We start from the raw sequence: 22331 nt of genomic DNA, 5'->3' as shown, positions 1-22331 counted from the left end.
CTCTGAACCTCAGACTGGGGCCGAAGGTTTATCTTCCAACAGGACAATGACCCTAAGCACACAGCCAAGATAACAAAGGAGTGGCTACAGGACAACTCTGTGAATGTCCTTGAGTGACCCAGCCAGAGCCCAGACTTGAACCCGATTGAACATCTCTGGAGAGATCTGAAAATGGCTGTGCACCGACGCTCTCCATCCAACCTGATGGAGCTTGAGAGGTCCTGCAACGAAGAATGGGAGAAACTGCCCAAAAATAGGTGTGCCAAGCTTGTAGCATCATACTCAAAAAGACTTGAGGCTGTAATTGGTGCCAAAGGTGCTTTAACAAAGTATTGAGCAAAGGCTGTGAATACTTATGTACATGTGCTTTTGTTTTTGTTTTAAAGAAATTTGCAAAGATTTCAAACAAACTTCTTTCACATTGTCATTATGGGGTATTGTTTGTAGAATTTTGAGGAAAATAATGAATTTAATCCATTTTGGAATAAGGCTGTAACATAACAAAATGTGGAAAAAGTGAAGCACTGTGAATACTTTCCAGATGCACTGTATGTCTTTGAAAGACTCTTGATCAAGACCTACTCAAGTTGAGTGTTGCCTTCTGCCTGAGGTTAGCTGATGAAATAAATTGTATCACTATGTGTAGCTTTTCTCAATAATGAATCCCCAAAATGATGATCAACTCATACTGTTGTATGTAGCTCAGAGGTAGCTCTAGAGCTGATGTGATGATGGCATTATCCTTGAAGAGCTACTGTAGTCCTCGGGACCAATCCAGTGTTCCATGTTGCACACTTACCTCCCAGCTCTGTGTTTTTGGGACAGTGTGCTGTAGCAGAGACATAAGGACCAGAGGACAGAGACTGAACTATTGAGGCTGGAGAAACCAGATGGAAAGCTAAGCATCAGTGGTAAGAAAGTCTTATCATTGGTGTGTCCGTGAATAAAATGAAACCGCTGAGGACTCTTAGACAGTCACTTCTGTTTTGCTGTTGGTTTGAAAGCTCTTGTGTTTGTGAGGGTAGGATGAAGGTCCTTCATAGGACATGGGCTGTGAGAAAAGCTCAGGAAGCATCTCTATGCTGTATTGCCTTCTGCTGGCGTAGGTCTGCCTACGACTAGGGTGTCCAGGGTGTGAGGTCTGCCGATGGACATGCCGGGATGCAGAGTCGCATACTGTGAAGCTTGAGCTTAGGTGTAAGGGATGAGCGCTGGTTTTTCGAATGCAGCTCCTCTCAAGTTGGCTGGTGGGGATGGAAATGGAAAGAGCAGAGTGGATGTCGTGAGAAGGAAGAGCTTGGTGCATGTAGGGCTTGTCTTGATGGGAATAGGACTTCTCTTTTTGGTGCACTGGGATAGGTTGAAATGGCGGAGGAAGAGTTTGGTATTGAGAGAAATCCATGAGTGGATAGCTCTTATAGTAACCTCTGCTGGCCGTGTCTGCTAAGAGAGAGAGGGAAAGAGGGGGAGAGGTGTTTGAAGTGAAGTGGCCACACTAATAATTGAGCAAATGTTCCTTGAAGTTTGAAATAAAATAATTATACTCATAAATATCCAACTGAGCCCCTATGTTTAGGTGTAATATGGGCTTGACCCTCCCGAGCTACAAATAAAAAATGTATTATTCCTGAGTGCAGTGAACATACATAAACGCATGGAGCAGTGGTGTCATTTCAGATTAGTGCATCAGCGCATTAAGGTCATTCCTTAGACATGAGTTACCTCTCTCTCTGAAGAGTTGACCTGGAAGCTGCACTCTGTCTCTACTCTTTATGTTCTCTTTATGGCAATAGATTGACTGATGTTAGAGTGAACAATGAATAGTCGTACTGACACTTGTTAGAACTTCCTGTAATGGCATTGTGCTGTGATGTCTGAAGCTACTGTAAAAATGAATAAATAAAATGCTTTCTTATTGGTAAAACAGTCTCCATTTTCACCGCCTGCAATTTGTGCTAGACATTGCTTGTTTATTATTGGCCCCTTAGTATCCTAATTTAGACATTCAGTAGTGGTGTGTTACAATAACATTTCAAAAATTATCACCATTATCAAAGGTTTATCACAATTTTGTGTCAGCTGAACAATTAGTTAAAACTGGCCCTTAGGTTTTAAATTTAGTTACCTTAAAATTAAGTTTGCAGTTTCTAGAAAACAAATAATACACTAATCTTAGCGCAACTTATTTCTACTGTCTTACATACAGGACGCAACATGTACTACTCACATGCTTTCCTTATTAGTGTCAATTGAAAAATCTAAAGTGTTTACAGGGTATGACATAGTATTGTATAGTAATATATGTGTGGAATCCATGCCATGAAGAATTGAGGCTGTTTTAAGAGCAAAGGGAGGTCCTACCCTGTATTAATATAGTGTTCCTAATAAAGTGTTCAGTGAGTGTCGCTCTCTGGTTCTTTTTGGTTTCAGGATGTAGTACTCATTTGATGACAGTTATCAGCATTATCATATATGCAAATATTGAGCGGGATATAATGAATGCATCTCTGCGTCAGGTGTCATGAGATGTGTTCTAAGTCTGTTTTTATAAATTGGTTCCTGTAACCAGTTGCTGAATAGCCCCAAGTTTTGGTGACACCCCTGACACAAATGCTGCATGAAGTTAAAAAAATAAATAAAAATCTATGAAAGGGTTTATATAATTCTGTGTTGCCTCTGAATGTTAAATCAAATGAATAAAAGATAATTGAACCGCATGATAACCATCAAAAGGAATTTGATTAAAATGTAAATAGCTCAGTAGAGATAGGAGGGTTTCTAGTATTCCCATGGCTGACAGACCATCTTTATTCAATCTCTTACCAACAGCCTTCAGTGAAGAGTACTTGCTGTGTGTGAGGCCAGACAGACTGTTGTTGCTTTGGGGATGAGAGACTCCAACTGTTGGACTGAATGCTGTGTTGCTGAGGTGATACTGCTCTGGAATAGGAGAAAGCAAGAACAAGTAAGCAACTTTAAAAAGAGGTTATATAACTAATTAATCTGTGGTTTGTGAAATTCATTATTTGTTCAATTAATGTTGCAGACTTTTCCTACAGTAGACATTTTTGTGCTCCAGCAAACCCATCTTCAACTTATGTTTCACTGCAGTTTGTTTTTTTTGCAGTAAGACTGATAAAATGATCAAAGCTGTTTTATTTCAACCCTCCTAATGGGGTGAAGTAAATGCCAGGGGCAGTGAGAACCACCTGGACACCTTCTTGCGTGCGTGTGCAGACCTTCCAACAAAGTCATGAAATGACCATAATATATAGTATTTGATTTTTAATAGTTCTTTGCGACTGTTGCTTGTCAGACTGTACGAACATGATCCCGGCTGTAAGCCATGTCACACTGTAGTATCTTAGTTGTCATTAATGTCAGACTGTACGACAGTCAAGACCCGAATAACGGACGCACGTAAGAAGAGTCGTATGGAGTAGGAGAAGCCACACTACAGGACAAATCTGATCTGACACTGACAAAATCAAATCTGCTGGCACTGACAAAATTTAATCGGAGGAAAAATTTGATCACAACTGCAGTTAATCTGCTGTCGGGGAACGTGTCAAACTAGCAATCAAATACTACAGATTTTGGCCTAGGATTATAGGAATCGTTTAGGATTCTCAAAATTTGTCTGAGATGACCAAATCATGGCTAAATTCGTACAGTGTGAACTGTTTTTTTTGGGTTTTTTTTAAATGACTTCTTTATTATTGGGTAAAAATTAAAAAACATTTTAGATTCCCAAACATTACATTTCTAATGAAAATGTTACAGTTACAGAATCTTACAGAAAATGTTGTGTTACAGAAAAGTGTCTGTATGTCAGTAAAGAAAGTAATATATTACATAATACTTTTTAATAATACACTTATATACACTTAATATATTACATAATACTTTTTTAATAATATAAATAATACACTTTTCAGACAGAAAAAATAATAATGCTGGCTCAGGGATTAGCTGCAAAAACACATGCAAGTGAGACAAAGTCTTGAAGAAGAACTGTGGCAGGTTCTCCAAGATTCTCTAAGATTCTGCTTAGAAAAATCTCCAGCAAATTTCCTTATAAAACTGTGTACCTGAGATTATAAGAGGGTTGTTGCACCTAATATTGACTTTGTTTAGTGCTGTATACTCATCTTTGTAGTATATATTTTTATGTAGAATCGTTTAATTTAATTATTTTGGATTACATCTTTGCTTTACAGCATTTAAAGAAATGTGTCTAAGACTTTTGCACAGTATGTATGTCAGACCTCACGTACACTGTGGAACTACAGTATCTGCAGAACAGTTTGTGACTGTGCTCAGAGTTACAGGTACCCTGTCATCCATGCAATAGACTCAAATCATCTTTCACAGCTACGTTAAGTGTAATTTTCTTTCTGAATTCTATGGCTGCTAACTTGACTGCATTGTCAACAATCACCCTAATCTGCAGCTATCAATCCCTCTATGATGGAGTTGATAAAGACTTCAAGCCTGCCAGTGGGATACCTAGGCCAGAACATGGGGTTGATTTCTGGTTTATAAATGGCACCCTGTGTGGCACAGTCTGTGGTACTGGAAATCAACCTTGTGTAACGTACTCTGTGTGCTAGGGTTGCAGAGAAACCCTAGAAACAAGAGAGCAAGTTTCGGAAGCTAGAAACCATCACAGCCATATAGACTGGACATGTGGCTCCCTCAAATCACCACAGCGTGGCTTGTCATTTCAATGACCACACAAAATTTGAGCCTGAGAAGCTTGCATGAGAAGCTTGCATGAGAAGCTTGCAAAAAGCCAAAAACACTGGTTCTGAGTCACGGGTTCTCAGGTCCCTAGCAGGCACCAAAGCATACCCCATTTACCCATTATAAACAAGTTCATTCCGATTAAAGGTTTGACCACCACAGGTGTCCTTGAGGTGTATTCAGATGGTCTGCGGTATAAAAATTAGCACCTATAAAAGTTAGCGCCTTGCAAGACAGCTCTGCTACCATTGGTGTGTGAGTGTGTGTGTGTGAATGGGTGAATGAGACACAGTGTAAAGCGCTTTTGATAAAAGCACTATATAAGTGCGCCATTTACCATTTAAAAATACTGCCATATTTGGACAATAGTTCGGTAATTGCTATTGCGAGTTTTCCAGTACTAATACTGCAGAAGCCTGCAATACACCAATGAGCTTTATTATGAACCATTTTTTAAATATACACATTCTGTCTAAATTCAGAAGGCATAATTTTCAATCAAGGCATTATGTGATGTTTTTTTTTTTTTTTTTTTTTTTTTTTTTTTTTTTTTAAAGCAAGTTTTGCTCTGATTAATGCAGGACAATCTTTACCCACATTGTTTTATTATTTATACCAAGTGTACTTACAAAAAATGTGTAGCAATATATCACAATGTTTTGTGTCCAGCTCTACTAGACAGTATAGCTTGACTTCACTCTAGTTTATTAAGTAGACCTACCTTCTACAGTATTTTGCCATTTAATTAGATACACCTGCCATACTACCATGTCAGTGTCACAGCTCTGCTAAGAATGGTCCATCACCCCAATAATATTTAGTCAGAGGTGGTTCTATGGTGGCCCCTTTTGTCTAATGGGAAAAGTGGACAAATTGTACTTAGCAAAAGATGGGACACAGACAGCACTTTCATACCTACAAAGTGATTCATATAGAAGTCATATCTAATACAAGTAGGTTTATGATGACCAGGACAAAATGAATTTTTATACTTGTCTTCCATTATGGGGTTATAAAACTCCATAATTAAGTGCGGTGATAGACCAGCTTGACAGAGCATAATTTATTTTCATCCCTCTGTAATTTATTTTTTAATTTAGATTATGCCCCTTTTTCTCCTTTTATGGGTTTGAATGTATGCACAGATCTGGGTTGTGATAAAGTGCTCTGTTGGGGAGGTTTGTAGTTCAGCAGCATCTCTGAATGAGGACACAACAGCCTTACAGACCATAAAAAACATAACTTAGGAGAACGCTGAACCATCTAAATCTTCTGAATAAACAAATGTGTACTGAGACTTCCACTGCTATTTGTTTGTCTGTGTATGATATGCTCAGCAAAATAATCAAATAGAGTAGATTATAATTTTGTGCTACTTTTTACAAGGTGATACTCTAAAAACAGCACAAACACCGGGGACAGATTTAAATTTGGTGCCTTTGCTGGTTTGAGGCACAATAGTGCTGTTTTGCTCTGCTTGCCTGCCATGTCATATATTGACACACAAATGTGGCACAGGCCACACTGAGAGCCCTGCCCCAGTCTGAATGGCCTACTTCCACACTTGTCTGGTAATGTGGACAGGCCACTGATTCAATTAGTGAATGTTGACTCTTTTTCCTTCATGTTTTCCATTGATCATTAGTCATGTCTCATTAAACATAGCACAGTGTGTTGAGCTATGATCAATGTGCACAGGGCTTTTTCAGGGTTAAACAGCATCATATATTCAGAGAATTATGCTACCGCTTCCTGTTAAAGAAGAGCTTATTTAGTCTTCTATAGGAAGGTTTACTAAAACCACAAGCGCATTCTTCAGTGCATGACTGTATTATATACTCATTACTGAATTATGAAAACAGCACAGCAAAATTGTCTCACAAGTGTCCATTTAGATATCTGAATTTTATGCTTTTAGCATTAACATTATTTTAAGACTAAAAAACAGCTAGAGCTACAGCCGTTCTAGGCTTATGTTAATTTCTCATTAGCTGCACACATGACAAGTTTAATGTTTCTATGATTTTATTATTCTATTTGTGTATTTTTAGTTTTCTCGTTTCATAAACTGCAAAACACCCTCTGGACAGAGTGGTAGTAGAAATCCATGCTTGAGCTCAATAGCTGTAGCACTACCACTGCCATCCACTTTTGCCATTGCCTCTCTGTGCCAGCCCCCTCCAGTGTTGGATAATGATGCAGGGTAAAAGTATGGGCTAATGAGGGGGCTGTCAGACCAAAGCATGTCTCAGGAGCCGAGCCTTTTTCAACCCTAGTAACTTCCATCAGAATGCATCTAAGTAAATTTATGATTGTGCTATACAAAAAAATAAAATTGTCCTCCATAAGTATTACTACTTATCATTTATTCTATGATTTTAATATTTCTATTAAAATCATAGAAAGTTTACTGATTCGAAACCCTTTTCATAAGTCCTGGTGGGTTAATATGGTCATGTCTCCCATACAAAATTTACTTCTGAATCTCCAGAATACAAAATACTGTTGTTGTGTTTTTGTTTTTTTTTTGTTGTTTTTTTTAAGTAACACACTGTGATTCTAAAAAACATGTAGCTACTGAGTCAGGGGTAAAACCACACAGTCACCGCATGCAAGAACATACAGGATTAACTGCTTATAAGATCATAAGGCAAATATCCATCCAGTATTTTTTAGGATTTGAATGTAAACTGAGTGGGACATTGTATGTATGTGTGCAGTAGAGATTTGGAACTGAGAGGTGTGTGTATGTGTGTGAGAGAATGTGAGTGCGCACACTGCTACTCACCGTCCTCTGCATAATGCCACCATCTTACACTAGAACCAACTATTGTGCATGATCACAGCCCTGAAGCTCTCAGACCCATTTGACATGGTCGTAATGGTACACTATCCAGCTTTCAGTGCAGGAAAGACAGATATGTGACTGAGGTGATCTGCAGATGGGCACATGTGCATATACAGTACTGTGCAAACGTTTTAGGCACATACAAAGAAATGCTGTAGAGCAAAGATGCCTTCAGAATAATGAAATTAAATGTTTCTACAATTAAAAAAAATACAGTAAAGAGTAGTAAACTGAAGTAAATGAAACAAAGTCAATATTTGGTTAAAAAAAATAAATAAATAGTAGTCTCCAGGGCAATTGGTGCAGTTTTATAACGAAATGAGCTGTAAGTTTTTTTTGAGCATCTTGCAGAAACAGTCACAGTTCTTATGGAGACTTTGACTGTTGCACTTGTCTCTTATTTCTATAGCAAAACCCAGCAGCCTTCATTGTGTTTTTGGTCTTAAAAGTGGTCTCTTACGTAATACGCTGCTTTCTTTACAGACATACAAACATTTTTCTGTAACATTTCAATTTGTGCTAGAAAACTAATGTTTGGGAATCTAAAATGTTTTTGTATCGGCTTGATCATGTAGAAGTCATAAAATAAAAAATGTATAATAAAGTTTGTACAAAAAAAAAATAGGGTGCCTAAAACCTGTACTCGTATAGTACCGTGTGTGTACGTGTACATCCGGTTACCATACATGTATGGATCATGGATGGATGGATCCCACACATATTTGCACACTTGAACTCAAGCTCTCATTTTACACACTCATTCTGTCTCATTTTACAAAATGCTATTGATAAACAGAATATGGCTTATTCAAAATGTTAAATAATTTATACAGTTAGGCAGACTGTCTCAAGGATTTCAAGAGCATTCAAGCCTAGATCATTTTCAGGGCAAATTCTATCTGTGTAGTGATCACTGCATCAGTCCAAACTGAGCGCACATATCAACTGCTAATGAAAATGAGTGAGAGAATAAAGCTTATATATTCATTGACATGTACACATTTAGTATGCATTTTATTTAGTTAATTTATACAGTTCAGTCTGGCAAAAAAATTAGCATTTTCCACATCGCCCAATTACATATCCACAAATGTGGCCTGTTGGATGTAGACATTTAAAAAAAAAAAAAATTCCTTAGATTTATATAGCACCTTTGTAGGCATTCAAAGCGCTTTACATTGTATGGGTGGGGGGTCTCCTTACTCCTTACTCCTTACTCCTTAACCACCACCTGTGTGTAGCATCCACCTGGATGATGCGATGGCAGCCATTGTGTGCCAGAAAGCCCACCACACACCAGCTATTAGTGGAGAGGAGAGGAGCATGACACATTTGTACAGGATGTCTTTGTATGCTGTAGCATTACAATTTTTCTTCACTGGCACTAAGGGGCCCAAACATATTCCAGCATGACAATGCCCCTGTGCACAAAAAGAGGTTTATAAAGACATGGTTTGCCAAGGTTGGAATGGAAGTAGTCGAGTGGCCTGTACAGAGCCTTGACCTCAACCCCATTGAACATCTTTGGGTTGAATTGGAATGCCAACTGCATGTCAGGCCTCTTCACCCAAAATTAGTGCCTGACCTCACTAATGCTCTTTTGGCTGAATGAGCAAATCCCCATAGCCATTCTCCAAAATCTAGTGGAAAGCCTTCCCAAAAGAGTGGAGGTTATTATAACAGTAAAAGAGTGTTAACTCTGGAATGGGATGTTCAAAAAGTACATATGGGTGTGATGGTCACATGTCCACAGACTTTTGGCCATATAGTGTAACTACTGACACAAGTTATTTTATTTAATCTTTTACCATTTTTGTTCTGGTTAATGTTTCGTAGGTTACGCACAAAATATAACATGAAGGGGAGACCAAATCTGGAATGATGTTTCCATTTACATGATTCCACTCGAATCCTGGTATGTGGTGTTTAGGTTTTTTTTTTCATGCTGCAGGAAGTGATAGGGGAGAAAGAGATGTACTGTAACTAAGCTTTGAGATACTTGCTTATTTTCTGTGGGGAGCTTGGTAGAGGCAGGCGGGGGGATGGTGAGGAAGGAGCACAGAAAAGAAGAACATGGCTAAAGTAGAACATTTGGGGATGAAAGAAAGTTTACCTGACAGGGAAGATGAAATGGGGGCAGAGCAGAAAGGGGCTCCTGAAACAGTGTAACTTCTTAAATAATATGATATTGGCAGATATTGCAGCTATTTCTGATTATTATTTCTCATTTCAAGAAACAAAAAATTACATATAATTTCAGTTACTGAGCAGATTTTTTGTAATCGTCACATATTTTATCCTTTGTTGCAAATAGATCCTAACCTACACTGCCACAAAATGCATGTAGTGTCAGTTTATGGCCAGAACACAGTCACAATTGAAAGCGGATACAATTTTATAGCAATAATGACATTATCATTGTATTTTTTGTGATTTTGTGACAGGCTTGTCATTTAATTTGGCCTATTATTGTGAGCAGGAACAGGAACTTTGAGGCTAAATCATCACTAAAGATGATGTCAGCTCTTCTTTCCAGTGAAAAAACAGCATTGTCATTGGGGCCACCTTACCAGGTCATGTCTCTTTATAAACAACTAGACATTATTTAACATGCAGGGCCTCTTCACATGTCCAGAGCATATGAGGCAGTGTAACACCCTGTTATTTCCATAATCTCTCTTCTTTAACCCTCGCAGATCAAAGCCTTCATGGAGAGATTTCAAGCTTCTTGAACCCTCCTGTTACATGTCAAATTCCCTGAGTAAGCTTTCTAAAATCCATGTGACAACAGCAGTACTGCTTCTTGATCTTAATGCCATTACTGGAGAAAACTAGAGGATATGCAGGAGGTGTGTACAGTCAGACACACATTAAACCTCTGAGCACTGGCGAGCCAAGCTTAAATCCTTGTCATAACGAGGGGAGAATAATGTGCATCTTAAGCACAGTGCACAGAATAAATCCCACATCAGCTGTTGGTCTGAAGTCTTCCCGTTTGCAATTCCACAAAGTGGCACTTTCAGTAGCTCTGTTGGACTTGACTTTATATGCAGATGAGTAAGAAAGGGGGGTTTATTTAGGTTAGTCGGAGGAAGGTAGACAATAATGAAATGGGAATAAAAAAAGGGTAAGGTGTGAAAATTTGAGGCATGAAAGAGGGAATAGGAGGAGTGCAAAGGCTGAAATCAAACCTCTATAGAACACTCCCCATATATGCAGGACATTCATATGGGTGAAGAGCACATGCTTCTTGCAGCATAGAAATAGGGACCAATCAGCATCGTAATGTGAACTCTTATCATACAGTCATTGTATCAGAACATATTTCTCTCAGTTCTTCCTTCTTGCCCTTAATTTATATATTTTTATCTTCTTTACAATTGAACTAATGGACCTTAGCAAGCCATCCAATTGAAGTTTACCTCATAAAACTTACTATACCTCTGTTACAGTACTAATTACAAACCAAAGCACAGATGTTATTAATGGTTTATTCAAGAACACCAATGATTTAATACAACATTCAGTAAAAGCATTGGTATTTTGTGGAAGATTAACCAAGGTTGGTGCAAAAAACCTTTGCATCATTTAAGTGATGCCTGCACTGGGGTGGGTGCACAGTTAAACAGAGGCCACTGGTGGCCTGCATTTGATTTAGTGCTATATGTCTCCAGTGAGGTCCTAATGTGAGATTAACAGAAGTAGCATCGCCAACTAGCAGAAAAACCAAGACCTTAATTTCTACACTTGACTTTTTCCTTCCCATCTTCACTGCTTAAAGCCCTACACCTAATCCTGAATACCCACATGATTTATAGCCCACACCACATACATCTGCATCTATGTTCAGTCAGGATTACTGATGAAAAGGTCACATGTAGAGATGCACTAAAGTATACATCCATTTGTGCACAAGAAGTCAAAAATATGCTTTTAGACTTTTGGGACTTTTGGGACCATGTTGGCATGCACACATTGAATTTGGGGACAGAAAGGCCTCAGTGTCTTACCGCTGCGGCTGCGCAACATCCGAGCTGGAATGCCATTGGCTCCAATGGTGGTGCTACTGCTAATGGTTCCATCTACAGGGCTCACATCCCCTCCTGGCTGTTTCAGCAGCTCCTGCAGAGTCCTGCACAGTAAAAATGGAAACATTAGTATACTCTTTTTTAAAAAAAAAAATGCATTCTTGAATGGTTCTTTAATGGTTTGTTGGATATTTACAGGTTCTTAGTGTCCAAAATAACTTTTGTGATAGGGAAACTTCTATGGTACCATATATTAGCAACTTAAGGATTACCCCAGTGGTACAACCATATAACCATATAAGGGTTCTAGCAGATCTGTGTCATTTGACATTGGTCATTGAAAGGAAATTCTCTATATCATGTACTCTCTTATATTATGAACTGCTATCAAATACCTATGATGAATGTAATCATTTAATTACCTTGTATTCATTTAATTACCTCTTTAAATACGCTGATCAACTGCTATCCTTGATTATAGCTATATACTTGAAATACACATGTATTTCTGTTTCAACATGACACAGGACTTATTTTGTATTATGACTATGTGTTTTGTTTCAATCTGTCTGGCATCTGACATCCACGCACTGCTGTTATCAGTGTATAAATACTTTTGGTTTGCATGGATAAAGTGGGATGTCTTTATGAGCATGCAAGAAGTCAGTGTGTGTTCATTTTAGACCCCCCAGGCCTGAACGCTCCACGCTAAACCACACTTTCTAAATGTTAATAGAAGTTAATGGTAAAACAGGCTGGAAGGCATGACGGATGATCTGACAGGCATAAAGCATAACCTGAGATTCCTGAGATATGTGAAATCTAACAGTCATACTGTATGAGAGAGAGAGTGAGAATTAAAAAACAGTATACAGTGCAAGCTAAAACGTTTCCTTAGTTTAAAAACTACAGTCCTCCAGATTTTCTAAAACATTCATCATAACTAATAACTTATCTGCATATATTTTCTTAAAGGGCTAGCTTGTTAGGAGCAGAATATACTTCCAATAAATGTGTGAACAACTTTTTCTATATGTGGGTTTAATCTGTAAACCTTTTAATCTGTAAGCCATTAAAAAGTTACAAAAAATCAAGAGGAACATATAAACAATATACAGTCCCCTCCAAACATATTGGATGATCAAGGACAATTCTTTTGTTTTTGCTGTCCACTGAAGATATTTGGGTTTGAGTATGAATATGAGACAGTAGATCATAATTTCAGCTATCCTTTCCTGATATTTACATCTAGATGTGTTAAACAACTTAGAACATGGCACCTTTTGTGGCGGACCCCCCAAATTTTTTAGGTGTGCAAAAGTATAGGAACAAATACTAACACTTCATATTTAGTTGCATATTGCTTGCTTACAATAACTGCATCAAACCTGTGACCCACTGACATCACCAAACTGTTGCATTCTTCTTTTTGATGCTTTTACAGGCTTTCAATGCAATATCTTTCAGTTGTTGTTTATTTTGGGGTTTCTCCCTTCAAGAAACACCAGTCAGTCACATGTTCCAATATTTTGATCACTTGAAAAATGGGTGGGTTCAAACAAATTGTACCTTGTTCTAAATGGTTTAACACATCTAGGTGTAACTATTAGGAAATGAAAGCTGAAATTCTGATCTATCATCTCATGTTTATCTTTTGATCTCAAACCCAAATGTCTTCAGCATATAGCAAAAACAATAGAACTGGCTTTGTCATTCCAATAATTTTGGAAAGCACTATGTATGCTCTATCAAACATAGAAATACAACAACAATGGCACATATCTAAGACCTTTCTCTGAGTAAGACAAAAGCAATCCTGGGTCTAAAACGTAGTCCTACAATATGTAATAATAATGTATACTATTTCCTCTGGCACTGCTACATACACGTGCATTCCAAGTGAGTGCCCAGACATGTACATGTACAGCCTTCTGGCTGATATAAGACCATGATGAGATCTAATGTGATTGCAGAACAAAAGTGTGCTCCCCTACGCCAGAAACTGCCAATGGCAGTAGACCACTGAGGCAAAAAATAAGGACAACAACACATCAGAGAGGCAGGAGAGGACGATGATGCACAGCAATCATCTCACTTAAATGATGAAGCAAATTTCAGAAATGACCGAGAGGGCAGAAAAGAGAAAAGTATGGTGAGATGGTATGCTCAGGTCAACCAGTGTGTTAATCTTGTAAGCTGTCACAATTTCAGCAAATCCTTCTGTTATAAACAGGAATGCTGAGACATAATGACGCACATTATCTGTCGCAGATACCATTGGGAAGCTGAGACTAATGTTACCCTAGGCAGTGGGAATGCAAGGTTACTTACAGAGTTTAAAGACTGGGATCACTACTGGGTTCAGTGTGTGGCATACTTAAAATAGCAATGGTCAAAGGAAAATGTTTTCTCCATAATCATGATTTATGCAAATACAAATAAATTTTGAGGCTTAACTTCCACCACTGCATAGTGTATAGGGTTTTTACTTACTTTACTTTATTTACTGTTTGTCAAACTAGGAGAAGTTGAAAATTTTTTAGTGGATCAGTCAAAAAAATTCTATGTATAATAATTTATTTTGTTTTCAAGGTTTAATTGGATCATTTGAAGTTTCTGCTCCACTCTTATTTTTAAAATGCTCAGATCAGTAATTTCTGTATCTCTGGAGGAAAGCTTTAGTGAGTGAGATGCTTGGCTATATAAATTAGAGATGTCTAAATGATTATAAATTGTGCATAGCATTTCTTTCTATGGGTTTTTGTTTATTTGCCATTCTCTGGTTATCACCTTTAACTATGAGAAAATCCTCTGTCTAATTCACAATTTCTAAAAGTTTTTAGTTGCTCATGTGAATTACAGCTTCTGTGGAATCTTCTTTGCAGAAAACATTACTGTCAGCCTTCATAGTTGATTCAAATCAACACTACTTAAAGTATTAATTACAAATTATTGGCTGTAAATAAAATCAAGATGATATTTTTTTCAATGTTTCTTTTCCCCCTGAGCCTTGGGGAATGTGCATGCAACATTCAGCTGTTCTCTCCAGAGGAATTTGTACACACATTTTACAGTTAATTGCATGATTACATATTTCACTAGAAACAATAGCAGCTTAATTAAGGTTTCTTGCTTGTGTAAATGTTCTGATTGATACACATTTGAACATGATACTAATTGGTACTAATTATAGTAGCGAGCAGGAGCAGCAATTACAATCCGAATTTAGCTTCTCATCTGGGTGAGCAATTTTAGTTGAATTTAAAAATTAATCAAATGAATCATGTATCAAAGTAAGGAATATACTTACTCTGTTTTTTAAAAAATGTGTTGTATAAATCAACCTTCCATATATTTGCTTAGACGATTTAAGTGTTAACATAGTTCGTGTGGTTTGCTTTGACTCTCTATTTATCTATTAAACTCTCAAATCCCCCAATACCCCTCTCTCTCGCGCGCGCTCTCTAATCTGTCCAGCAGAGCATGAGTGTAGCTGAAATATCCTTTACCACCATCCATTACACCTCCTTGTACGTAACAGCACTATCAAAAATGTCACCCTCCTTTGCACTCTCCCAGACTAATATTCATACTCATAATGTGAATAATCTAGACCAGTCACCCTCATTGAAATCCATCTCATGTCCATTAAAATAAAAAAATATTCTTATTATTCTGTGACATGGCAATTGTCTCATTAAGTTTCAATGACCCTCAAATCTGTAAGGTCGGTCTTAGAACTACAGACTGTGAAGTGCTTTGCATATTCAGTACCGCCCCCTATTCCACAGTTTGTAGTGTCACAACCTGGAAATTAAATAGACTTAATTGACATTACATATTTACAAATTAAAAAATGTAAAATTTGTAATTTCTTAAGAAGCTAAATTAGGATTGTAATTGCAGCTCCTGCTATTAGTTAGTACCAATTAGTATCATGTTCAATCAGTATTCACCCCCATCACTGTGAAATCCACAAAATCCACACAGAAATGACACAGGAGCTATCAAAACAAGTCCGAGACACAGTTCTGGAAAAGTATCAGTCAGACTTTGAACATTCTGCAGCGCAATATTAAATCCATTACTAAACAACAGAAAGAATATAGCACAACCACGACTCCACAGGCTGTCCACAGAAAAGCCGGAGACTGGGTACGGAGGGCAGAGAAGCAACCAAAAGAAAAATGGTAAGTGTGATGGACCTGGATAGATCCACAACTCAGGGAGTAAAAGCTGTACATAGAACACAACAGCTCACACACTGAAAAAAGGTCATATGAAATCTCATTTGCAGTTTGTTCAAAGCATGTTTGAGACACAGTATACATGATGAGACAAAATGCACAAAGTGAATGCTGATGATGCTCATCACTGGAAAGCCAACACTGCTTATCACCTTGAGAACACCATGAACACCATGAGGTATCTCCACAACATGATGCCCCCCACCACCATGCTTTACTGTGGGGATACTTTTTATCAGCAGGGAATGGGAAACTGGTCAGGGTTGAGGGCAAGATGGATGGAACCAAATACAGGGCAACTCTAGAAGAAACCTGTTTCGGTCTGCAAGAGACTTGAGACTGGGTCAGAGGTTCACCTTGCAACAGGACAATACATAATGCCAAAACTGGAGTGGTTTCAAACCAAGAATTGGAGTATGTTAGAATGGCCCGGTCAAACCCAGACCTCAGTCTGTGGCAAGACTTGAAAATTTGCTGTTCACTAATGGTCTCAATATGACTGAGCTGTAGCAATTTTCCCAAGAATAATGGACAAAAGTATCAGGATTCAGATATGCAAAGCTAAAACACATCCCCAAAGACTTGCAGTTGTAATTGCAATCAAAGGTGGTTCTATACAGTATTGGCCCAGGGGTGTGTATACTTATGCAACCAACATTTGCTTACTGTTGTTTGTTTTTTTTAACCTTTGTGTCATAAAAATAATTTTCTTCAAATGTATGAACACAAAGTGTGTGTGTGTGTGTGTGTGTGTGTGAATATTTATGCACTGTATAACAGAATAATTCCAAGACTGTGTGTACGTCCTTTGAATCGGTAGAGTTAATGTGCACTGTGTTCATTAATCATGATCATTAGAGTAGACATTACTGTGTCTGCTTCCGGGCTCCCTTAGGCTACACTGCAGAGACAGGTCAGGTGTGAAGCCATGAGGAGTTTAACGGTATAAAAAATCTAAAATAGCATTGTGCTGATGTGCAAGGTTTTGTCAGTGAGCGTGGACCCTCTCATTGCCACCAGACTACTCAGGGCGCCTGGAGAGGATGGGAAAGAAGCATGGGTAGGCAGGGGGCCAGAAGGATGAAAATGTCAACGCTCCCCCACCATGACTTATCCAAGCAGGAGATGATAGACTTTCCAAATCAGAGAGACAGAAACACCTCCAAACACCTGAAACCTCAGTCACAAATACACATTGTAGCTCTGAGCCAGCCACGTCTATCCATACATGTTAAATGTATGTGGGCAGTTCTGAACAACCAGTTATTAGAAGGGACTCTAGGTGACATACGAACACTGGGAATACAAGAAGAAAACAGAGGACATTTTCTAATTTTCTCAACAAACATTTCCCCATGGTTTACATGCAGAGGGACTCTCATAATATGAAGTTCTACTATAAGCAGAATGTATGAAGTGATGTTATTCAGAGTGGGAATGTGAACAGACACACTCTCTGCTTCTCACACACCATTCAGAAGGGTTGTATTTATTTATTTATTTGTTTGTTTAATTATTTCATTTCTTCTTATTCTTTTTTAAACAGAAAATCCTATATTATGTAAAGTTATATCTCATATACCTGCTTATACATCATAAAAAGCAAGACTGGCTTTGATTTGCCAATTACCTCCATTCTGTTTCTTATTATACATTACACAGTAATGTCCCTGGCTCTAGTACTTCCTTTATTCTGTTATGTGAACCATGCACTTGCTAGTCTTAAATGTCTCTACTGTAGTACATGATGTAGACTGAATAATGACTCAATAACTGGGAACCATCCACATTAGTAGCTAAAGGTTTATATTATTCTATACCACATCAACTGATGCTAAAAGTCCCTCAAACTGCCATAACGTCACAGAAGGAAGGTGATATTTACATGGTAGGTAGTTGATGTGGAGTTACCACAGGTATTCTGGTTTGTTGAATGTATTAAACATATAACAAAAATGTAACAAAATACTTAAGTAGGTAACAAACAAAAAATCCCTGTATACAATGCTGACTTGTTGTGTAGAAGCACTAAGAGGCAGAGTGAGGATTTGTGACAAAACATGCACAAAGAGTGGCAAAAGAGCAAAAGAAGAAGAGTTAATCTCAGGAGCAGTGATCAGAATGTCAGTAATGCTCTGTTTTAGAGAGATATTAACTTAAAGAAATTTTCCTAAAATGTGGTACTTTTACTCACCACAAAATGTCACCTACTTTTAAAGGGCTTTTACATAATTAGCGCAGCCTCAGTCTGAGATGTGAGCATTGGGAAGGCGAGGGAAGAGCTTGGCACACTTGTGAATTACTTTTTGCTTTATGATTCCCGACAGGTCATTTGATATTCAGAGAGTGTTCTTGAATATTCAAAATAAGGACAAAAATGTTTTGATTTTATCAGAGAATGGATGAGAGATACTTAGTAGGAGCTGCAGTGGCCGAGAGTGTGTAAGACAATTAAGTAAACAATTCAGAGGAAAGATCTTATAATCTAGTACTAATTGTAAGCACTCGATATCTACAAAATTCCCCCTACAAATTTTATCTTCTTTTTCTTGCAAATACCGGCACAGTACAAAAATCTGAATCATTTATAGTATATGAACTTTTCTGCTTCAATTTACTAAAAGGTGGGTGCCATCTTTCAAAATCTTCATCAGCCATAACATTTTATGGTGAGTTCATGTGCAAGACAGATTGAGCTATTAGAGCTTATAAGAGGGGAAATAATACTACAGAATGCCTCCAATATTTTTACTAATAGAAGTTTCAGTGTATTATTCTGAAATGTAGTTTATACATTTATTCTGACATTAGTTAATTTATGACTGTCATTTATTACTTTAAATTTAGGAATAAAACAAACATTCTAATCCCATCAAGTAAGTATAATTATATCCATTAATTATATGTATATGGATAATTATATGTATATAATTATCAAACACTGCAAGTAAGTATATGACAAATCAGGGGGGGGGTTTTGTTTGTTTTTTTCCCTCCATTTCAGAGACACTGTGACAGTCTGGCAGTGGTGAAACCTGGGGTAAACGTTATGCATTGTAGAATATGGTCATAAAATATGTTAATAAGCACTTTCACTCGTGGAGCTTTTATACTCACCTTGAGTTGTTGACCTCATTTTGTCCACCTCGGCTCCTTTCCAAACCCAGCTTGGTGAAGATGCCTACCAGGACCATGATGGCCACCACACCACAAATTATATAGACAATAATTTGCGTGCGATCCCTCTCATGCTCTGACTGCACCTCAGTGATAGTGGCCCCAGGTTTTCCTGTGTTGGCCCAAAGTGGTGTATCATAGTTTGAGCATGAGGTCTGGTCTAGACGTTGCTGACGGAACTGGCAGCAGAACCGGTAAAAGCAGGTGCCACAGCAGTATAGGAAGACACCTGCATTGCAATTAAATGGTGGGTCCCACTGACCCATGACATCATAATAACCCTGGCAGCGGGTACCTGTGGGTGGGACTGTTTCCTCCACTATTTCTCCTGCAGGTGAGTTCAGTATTAGCGCTCCCTCTGATGTCATGGTGGGATCTGCTGTCCGATTGGACAGCTGCATGTCCATCTCTGTGATAACCTCATCCTGGGCCTGTGAGGCACACCCAAGTAAAGCAGCCAGGACAACGTGGAGTAGAAAAGACGGGCTAACCATGGTGCCCTAAATACTTAAATACTTAGAGATAAGACTGCTCCAATTTGATAGCAAGTGTTAATCATGCAAGCTTGAAATTTTAATGGATAATTATTTAACTAACAAATTATTAAGGTAGATAATTATTTAGCTAGCTAACTAACTAACTAATTTACTATTTATACCTATGACAAATACCAGTTTAAGACATGCCAATAATTTACAAGTTAATACTGCAGAACATTGTAAAATTGTAAACTAGATGTTAGAAGAAATGTTCACTAATTATCTAAATCAGACCAACAGAAATAATATTTTACCTCAGTCTTAAATAAGAAAAATATTAAATACAGGTCTTTGGAGATTTTCTGCTTTCCCTTACTCCTGCATATCAGTAAACAGTTTCCAGCATTGCACTAGGTAGTCTGGTCAACAGAGCTGACCTGTACATCCAAGCAGTTTCATTTCAGTTTTTGCTACTACAAATGAGTAATTAATGGTTCCTTGATGAAGAGCTTTATGAAGAGTTCCTCCTCTTCTGCCTGATGTAAGGAGTCCTAAAGAGTTCACAGCAGGTGTTTTTATAGCAATCCAACATACTCCACTCAGAGTCCAGACTTAAAGTCCCATGGAAAGCAACAGTTCAGGACGGAAATGAAATCCTTCCTCCCTGCCCGAACCCCTCTCTCAACTCTGAAAGAGAGCGAGAGAGAGAGAGAGAGAGAGAGAGAGAGAAGTAGGGAGTAGGGAGTAGGGGGAGGGGATTATATTATCTACCCAGCTGCAGCTCAGTAAAAAGGCTAAGGAATGGATATTGTATTATATTATATTTAAGGACATTGCAATTTTAAAAATAGCTTTATGAAGCAAAAACCTATTTCTATTTTTAACGGCAACCTAATTGTTCATATTTGCACAAAGTGCCTCCAAGTGTGTGTAAGTTGGGGAAGGGAAAGAAAGGGTGAATTACTTCAACAGCCAGCACAGGTTGCATGCTATAGTGTAGCATATAGTGAATATTCTTCTTCCCAAGCCTGTCACTGTAAACTGTCCTAAAGGTGCAGGATGGAGATAAACACATGGCATTATAAATGTATGTGTGTGACTGCACGATAAAATCCAAGGTTTCAATTGTCAAATCCACTTCATGCATTTGCAAAATCCAAACCTGTCCAAGCCCATTATGGCTGCCAAGACTCCCCCACCTACTGTCCATTAACATTCTTAAAGATTCATAAACATTCTGCAGGTTGAAGATGCAAAAAGGATTAAAACGAGGAGGCTTGTGATTAAAGGTCTCTCATTTAGTTCATAATGCCTTTGGGAATAAACTAAGGCTATCACACAGCAGGCAAAAGTGGCCCAAATCCGATTTTTTTCTTCAAATGTGACACAGATATGTTACTTTCATGGCTGTGTGAACAGCAACAAACACCCTGAATCTGATATTTTCAATTCCAATTTGGGCCATTTTCATATGTGGTACTGAAATCCCAATACATATCTGATAAGTGGCAATGTGACCTCTGTCTGAGAAGGCAGATCTGAATTCATGTGAGTTTTACATCAATCCAGCTCACCATTCATCATAATTTCATGCTGAAAGATAATCTCATGGAAGGAAAGATGGAGGATAACAATGAATGAGGATTTCAGTAGCAACATAATGACAACGGACACTAAATATGTCGGGTGATGTTGCTGTACAAACAAAATTAGATATCACAACCACTCTGTGATTGAAGAGATCTCAAAAGAAATGGGTGAACATGGGCAAAGAGAACCTGCAGTGCTGCAGTGCCAAAGGAAAGTTAAAAGTTTAAAAGCAAAATTGAAAGAAACCAAGGATGTGAATCAAAGAATTGGCCATGGCTGAATAACATGGCTGTTTTACAGCAAGACTGAAAGCATTATGTAACGGGTCAGTTTAGGAGCGTGATCTGATCAGACTAATGTCAGATATAGGCTGCAGTGAAACGCCTAAGAAGAAACATCGGATTTGGTCAGTAAGTCAGATTTGGGCCACTTATGCCTGTTGTGTGAGTGTAGCCAAAATGTTTTATTGATTGCTTTACCAATACACAATCTACTGGTTGTAATCTATTTCTCACAACCTCCCTTTTTCCTCTTGGTACTGCACCTTACTGCCGAGATCTCTTTTATCTACACACAAACACTGTCTCTGCCTTTCTCTCTTACTCTCCCCAAAAACTCTCTTGAGAGAGCAGAGCATACATACATGCGCCTTTAATTTCCAAATCTTTTAATGTCAAACATTGTGATTTAGAGATCATCTAGCTACAAAAAATCAGCTATGTAAAAAATCTAACTATGTAAAAAAAAAAAAAAAAAAATCCAATAGATAGAAGTGTCTAACACCTATGACTCTTCTGTCATCATACATTCCTCTTTTCTGTTCCCTCTCATATCTTTTCCTCTTTGATTGTTGGATGTGCAGAGGTGATACAGAGAAGCTGTCAGGTGACATGAAGCAGAGCGCTATTCTCTGTCAAGGCATACAAGTGAGCAAGAATGATACTGTGCACTATATAAACAAAAACTAGAGGAAAGAATGATCAGGAATACCCAGTCAGAGACAATAAATAAAATAAAAGAGAAATTTGAGAAGGTTCTGTAGTGAAAAAGATTATTATTAACCCTGTGTGTCTGCGGTTGTGTGCCTGCAAACATTTGAAGAATAATTTTCAGATTTTATGGACTTCTGAGGCACTTATTTTCTATAAATGTGTCAAGCATCATAATACATTCATAGCTGGGGGAAAGAGGCTCCTGAGTTCATCATCTTTTCATT

At 38.0% G+C, this 22331-nt stretch overlaps 1 protein-coding gene across 1 annotated transcript; it reads right to left on the bottom strand.

Moving 5' to 3' along the window:
* Nucleotides 1-631: 631 nt before the first annotated feature.
* On the bottom strand, nucleotides 632-20197 carry shisa8b (shisa family member 8b). Its single transcript, XM_017483741.3, has 4 exons — nucleotides 18987-20197; nucleotides 11605-11726; nucleotides 2824-2940; nucleotides 632-1443 (listed from the first exon to the last, which is right to left on the bottom strand). Exons 1-4 carry the CDS (start codon nucleotides 19538-19540, stop codon nucleotides 968-970), a joined length of 1269 nt encoding a protein of 422 aa, XP_017339230.1. The 5' UTR covers nucleotides 19541-20197; the 3' UTR covers nucleotides 632-967.
* Between the last annotated feature and the right edge of the window lie 2134 nt (nucleotides 20198-22331).

This window comes from Ictalurus punctatus, chromosome 13 (assembly GCF_001660625.3).
Source record: "Ictalurus punctatus breed USDA103 chromosome 13, Coco_2.0, whole genome shotgun sequence".
In the NCBI taxonomy this organism is placed as follows: domain Eukaryota; kingdom Metazoa; phylum Chordata; class Actinopteri; order Siluriformes; family Ictaluridae; genus Ictalurus; species Ictalurus punctatus.
The sequence above is the reverse complement of the archived record's forward strand: the minus strand, read 5'-3'. Positions and strand labels throughout refer to the sequence as shown.